Source organism: Bos taurus, chromosome 19 (assembly GCF_002263795.3).
Source record: "Bos taurus isolate L1 Dominette 01449 registration number 42190680 breed Hereford chromosome 19, ARS-UCD2.0, whole genome shotgun sequence".
Lineage (NCBI taxonomy): Eukaryota > Metazoa > Chordata > Mammalia > Artiodactyla > Bovidae > Bos > Bos taurus.
Genome location: NC_037346.1, coordinates 22,247,976 through 22,253,975, shown reverse-complemented (window position 1 = coordinate 22,253,975; position 6,000 = coordinate 22,247,976). Strand labels below are relative to the sequence as shown.

General features: G+C 49.7%; 1 protein-coding gene across 1 annotated transcript in view; it reads right to left on the bottom strand.

Moving 5' to 3' along the window:
• Nucleotides 1–4,825: 4,825 nt before the first annotated feature.
• The window catches only part of VPS53 (VPS53 subunit of GARP complex), a 123,274-nt gene continuing 122,099 nt past the window's right edge, over nucleotides 4,826–6,000 (bottom strand). Inside the window, exon 22 of the mRNA NM_001193168.1 lies at nucleotides 4,826–5,737. Within this exon, the coding sequence (NP_001180097.1) occupies nucleotides 5,567–5,737 (171 nt within the window). The 3' untranslated portion in view covers nucleotides 4,826–5,566. The remainder of the gene's footprint in view (nucleotides 5,738–6,000) is intronic.

Below are 6,000 nucleotides of genomic sequence, written 5' to 3'. Positions count from 1 at the left end.
AACTGAAATAGTTTCAGTGTTCTCACGGATTTGCTTTGAAAGATATGTGAACTCACAAAATACATTAATAAAACACTTTATCTGTTTGTAGAGCGAGAGTCCTATGTGAAGTCGGGCCTCATACATGTAAAAAGCACTGGTGTAGAGCACGGAGCCTGGTGACGGAATGAGTCTTGAGCTGAATCTTGGCTCGTTTGTTCCCCAGGCCTCCAGGTCCACATCCATAAATCATGCCCACTTAACAGGGGTTTTTTGATCCAATGAGGTCTCTGCACTATCCAGGAGGCAGCAAATACTCAGTTCCCGCGATACCCAATAGCCCTGAAGGGCCTGGATCTCTCAGCCCCACTCACAACCAGGTGTTGCTTGCATACTAAACAGTAGCCAGGCTGCACCTAAAGCCCTGGGCTACATCAGCTAGACCTTCTGGCCCATCAGCGCCCTCCTCAGAGGACAGAGCCAGCCGGCCAGCCAAGGGGCCAACACTTGGGAGTGGTTGAGAGCAGAGTCAGGGCCGCAGTAGGGCGTGGGTATGAGGTTGGGGTGTATGTGTGTGTGTATGTGTGTGAGCTCATGTTTTTTTTACACAACATTGGCTACTTTTCCATCTGCCTGCTAAAGCGTTTCACCAGCCGCCCCAGGTGGCCCAGTCACAGGACTGCAGTCTGTGCAGAATTCTGTGGACTGTGGTCTCTTCAGCAGGCGATGTGCTTCCCCTCTGCCTGAGAAGGGCCTTCCTTTTCCATCTGCACAGAGCGAGTGGAAGAAGCTGGAGTTTCTCTCTACTGTTTCACCTGGTGGCCCTGAAAATTGCAGCCCCACTTGGTAAATACTTTTCTTGGCCCCAGAAGCAAAGGGAAGTTTTATCAAGAAGCTGTTCTTAATTTCCTATGTGTTGAAAAATTACCCCAAACAGGAGACGGCCCTGGGTCATGGCCATTGTGCAAATTCCATTTGATCACTGAGCAGAAGCTACCAGAGCTCTCAGACAGAGTGATAAGCATTCTTAGGGGACAAAGCATTTACAGGTTTTCCTATCACTCTATTGCCCAGCATTCTCTGGTATCAGTAGCCCCCAAGGGGATTGAGAGGGCCTGGTTACAGGGATTCCCCTGGCCTTGGGAAAGGTCTGAACATCTTTTGAAAGGTGACTGTGAAGCCATCCAAAGAGCTGGTGAATTTCTGGCTTCCCTGTTAGGTCTGCCTGTCCCAAGATAATCCTGCTTAGAGATTTTTGGGCATTGAAGGTCAAAAAAAAAAAAGTGTAGGCAGGAATTTTGTCCCTGCCAGGAATGGCCAGTTGAAATGAGTTTCTTTGGACACCGGACACCATTATCTAAAGACACAGTTTTTTGGATGGAAGCCTTTGGCAACCCTTCTGATTTGCATTCAGAGGAAACTTGCCACATTTTCCACAACAGGCAGCCCGGCCAACACCACCTGGGAGGGAGGAAGTTCTTTCTCTGCGCGTCTGCAGGTTTATCCCTAACTGCTACGGGAAACGGCAGCTGCCAGGGCAAGGGGAACAGAGGATGGAGAGCCTTTTAAAATTCTTGAGTAAGTCGGATCTCACCAGCAGGACCTAAAAAGGCAAAGGCTTGACATTCCGGTGCTTGCTGCAGATGCGGCCTGCGCCCGGGGGCAGGCTGTGTTGTCACCTGGGCTCACTCCTGTTCGAGTGAGCCCAGGGACAGAGCAAACTCTATGGCCACCTGCCATTCAGTCAGGTCAGCCACTTGGGGTCCAGGCCTGGCGAGTGACAACGAGGAGGTCACACTCACACCGCCTTGTGGCTGACAAAGGGTGCGTGTGTAGCCGGCTCTTGTGTGACCTTCACCACGCTGTTAATTATACCCCTGTTGACAGATACTAAAAAGGGCCTTAAAAAAAAAAAAGTCTTAAGTTTGTTACAATGTTGCTTTCTGTTTTATGTTTTGGTGTTTTGGCCTCAAGGCACCTGGGATCCTAGCTCCTCCACCAGGAATCAAACCCACCTCTCCCCCACCTCCCGGTGTATTAAAAGGAGTCTTAACCACTGGGTCACCAGGAAGGTGGTGGCTTTTGTTTCAAATGGACATTCTTCACGAGCCACTGCTTACCTGGTTACGCAAGCAGGAAGGAAGATAATCTGGTAGGTCAGTCATCGGGCCATGTTCTTCCAGGTGGGTTATACAGAAAGGTTTCTTTCCTCATCAGACTGATTTCTGGCTACCCTATAAAAGTGGGGAGCTGGTGGAAAAAAAGAATGGGAACTCGGGAATGATCTCAAAGCCAACCTAACGGAAGAACTGCCACAGATTTTCCAGGGCTGAGGGGAACATCAGACTTCTTCAGAAGTTCACTGCAAAATGTCCACCCAGCTCTTAAGGAAACAGGACGGACTGACTGCGGACAGGACAGACAGCCGCTGGCAGTCACATGGAAAAGCAGGCTGAGTTTGGAACCGTGAGGTGCAGGAGGGCAAGTCAATGGGATAGGAATTTGGAGCAAAAGGAGGCTTCCACATCAGAAGCAGGGTGCTTTGTACCTATTCACAGAGGGTTTCCCCACCCGTGGGTGTGCCAGGACCTTGCCCACGAGCACCACGGTCTGGTTCTGTGCCCTGTTTCCTCCGGCTGTCAGTAGAGGCGTGCGTCTTCACCAGGGAGAAGGGCAGATGCTGAGGGGGAGCCCAGGCTTCTTGGGTGTGCTAATTTTTCACTATAGTCCGTTCTGTTTTCTGTCAACAGTAAGGAAATACATCCTAGCAAGTGACATCCAGTACTGCTTTAATTAACTGTAATATTTTATGCTCCAATAATGCACCAAGAAATCACTTCCAGATGGGGAAAAGGAATGATATTTAGACAAAAAGGCAATTCCTTTACTTTCGGCAGATCGGTATCTCCCAAAGGTACAGAACAGAACCTTGAGGGTCCAGGGAAGCGGTGGGGCGGGGGGGAGCGGGGGGACGGGCGGGGAGAAGGGGGCAGCTTATCTATTTTGATACATATTAGAATTTGAGACTGGAAAATTATCTTTACTGTATAAAACATCCCAGTACTCTTTCTGCATGCCAGCATCTGGTGTGTCCGTGTTCCCAGGACTGTTGTTTAAATGGCCCAGTGCAGTCCTAATCGTTTTATTTTTAGCGATCTGACTTGGAGGGGACGAGAAGTGTGAAACACTTGCTTTCAGCCTCAAGCAAGCTGGTTATTTTGGAGATTTTTCTTGCTAGCAAGAGGAATTTCATTTCCAGCTGTGAACTTCTGGCATTTTCCCTGGCGTTCCATAAACAGGGGACGAGGGTTCCTCGTCCAAGAGCAATTCAGGGTGGGCTGCTATCACATCCCCCATTTCTCCTGCTCACTCACCCTGCCTGCCTGTCACTGTCACACTGGTCCTCAGAAGTCGACTTTTGGTCTTGTTCTGTCTGTACCGAGGAGCCACCTGAGGCGTGAGAAAGTCGGCACACTTTTCTGGTGGGGTGGGCAAAGCCCTGGGTACTGGGTCTTTGTTCTTCAAGAGAGGGAGGTGTGGTGATAGTTGCTTCAATTCCCAGAACTGAGTTTGGAGGTCAAGACACCCTGTCCGTGGTGGTTCCTATTTCCCTATTATGATCCAAACAGAACTTTCTCCAGCCTGAGCACCTCTAACCACCAATCTAGAAGTCTGGCCACAGTAAAGACAGCAGAGAACTCTTTATCAATTATAAATTACCAATATTTATTTTAACCACATAAGGTAACTTCAAAGTTTTCTTTTTTCTTTTTTTGAAATCTAGAGAAAGTAGAGGGAAGGAACCAGTACAATATCTAATTTAGCTGAATAGCAGAGTTGTTAGCTACTGTTTTGATCAATGAGGGCTCCTTTATATATATTATTTCAAAGCGACAATAATAAATAAATCTTCCGTTTAGGGTTTAGTCATCAAAACAAAGGAGAATCCTAGTCAGGACGGGGACAGCATGATTTCTGCCATGGTCCCTCCATCGACACAAACTCAAAATTCAAGATGCTGGCTATGAGCAAAAAAACATCTTTACTGTTTGGGTACCAGCTCAACTGTACAGTAATTACACTTGCTTACAGTCAGAAAAAAATACCCATTTGTGAAAATGTGCAATAGGAAATCTTCAATAAAGCAAGTTCTTATTATAACGGTTCTTCACAAGGAGTAAATATTATAATCATAATGGAACTTTTCAACTGTATGCTGGGCACTACTCCAGACTTCCAGACTGACTATTCACAACCTCCAGGCATTTGTACTTGTGAAAATAAAAAGGGCCTCAGGTGATGCTGATGCAGACCCCCAGCTGAGAAATAGGCTCTGTCTGTACAGGACTACATACGGCATTCAGCGCCCATCACCAAGACACCTAACGTAACTCCTACTGACATCTGTTGGCTCCTTGGAGATTACTGACGGTGTAATAAATCAAGAAAGCAACTTCTCTGGCTGTGACCACCTGGGGCTGGTGGTGGTGGAGGGGAAACAGTGCCTTGACATCTCAATGCCATTATGGAGATGTCCAGAAAGTGACTCCTTGTGAATGAACCACAAAAAGAAGTGTGGATCTGTAAACACCGAGAGTGACAAGAACCAGGTGTGGGAGTCCACTGGCGTTTCCAGCTTCCCGGGCCGATGACAGACGGCTAAAGCGGCTGCCTGGAGATGGGCCCGTCACCCCTTCTTTCAGGAGTGAGAAGAGAACATTAACCTCAATTAGCATGGGCTGGATAACTTTCCCAGAGCAACACCATGGCTGTCTGGGCAGAGGGAAATCTATTGACTGAGCTGCCTGGGTGACCCACTGCACTACTCCCTACTCTTCCTGCGTTTTTTTTTTTTTGGCTGGAAGGTTTACTTCCTTCTATTTTATTTTCTTATTTGGCCACTTATTTGGCCACATGGCACATGGGATCTCAGTTCCCTGACCAGGGATTGAACCTACACTCCCTGCACTGGAAGCTCAGAGTCTTAACCACTGGACCACAAGTCCCCTTGCGCTTTTCTTACATAGCCATCCTTTCTTCACAGGGCTCAGCTAAAGGCCACACCTCTCCTGCCATATCTATCATCTGCCATTTCATCACTGGAGCCCTAGAGCCAAGCCTAGAGGACATCTCTTAGGGGTCTGGCTGCAGAGGGCACCTCCAACAGCTGCAGGTGGGGGAAGCTGTGAGAGCCCAGCTCTCTGGCCCACAGTGCTAGGACAGAGCAGGGAAGGGAACAGGGCCACAGTCACAGAGGGCGGGACTGTGCGGGTGAGGCTGCAGAGTCAGTGATGACTGGAGCAGTCGGGAGCAGCTGGGGAACAGCCAGTGAAGCCCGGGAACCTTCTTCACCCACTGTGGCCTCTGCTACAGGAATCAGAGATTGCCTCCAGTCCTTACTTGGCTTCTCCCATTAGGCAGGAATTAAGACAAGGCATGGGAGCGACCCAGGAATGACCCAAACGTCCCAGGAAGTTTCAAGACTGATGATCTGAGGATCTGGGGAGCACAGGAGATGTGAGGGGCGTCCAGGGATCTGGTTGCGGGTGGCTCACCGGCCAGAGGGGAAAGTGACCCCTGGGTGCTCCTACAGTCTCTTTTTAATCAGTTTCTCCAGTTTGCGGATGCGTGAGGACTCCTGTTCAGGAGTTGGAGCCAGGAGGGACAGGGAGCTGGAGCCTTCGGGTCCTGAGGGCGGGGCGGGGAGCCTCTGGCGGAAGAGCTCCAGCATGCTGCTCTGCTCACTCCGCTTCAGCCCCTGAGGTGGAGACAAAGGAGGATGATGGCAGGTCTGGCCCCCAAGGACCCAAGGGCAAGTTCACTATCTGGTATTCACTAGGCTGAGGATTAGCGCTTTCTCCAGGGGAGATATTAGCCCTGGGTAGTAGCCCAGGAGAGAAGCAGGGGAGGAAGAAAAGGCAAAAGGAGAGGAGAGAAAGGGCTGAGAAGGCAAGTGGCCAGGCAGCAGGATGCGGGAGGGCAGCCTCCTCTCCTCGAAGCCCCGCTAAGCCTGGCTACCCG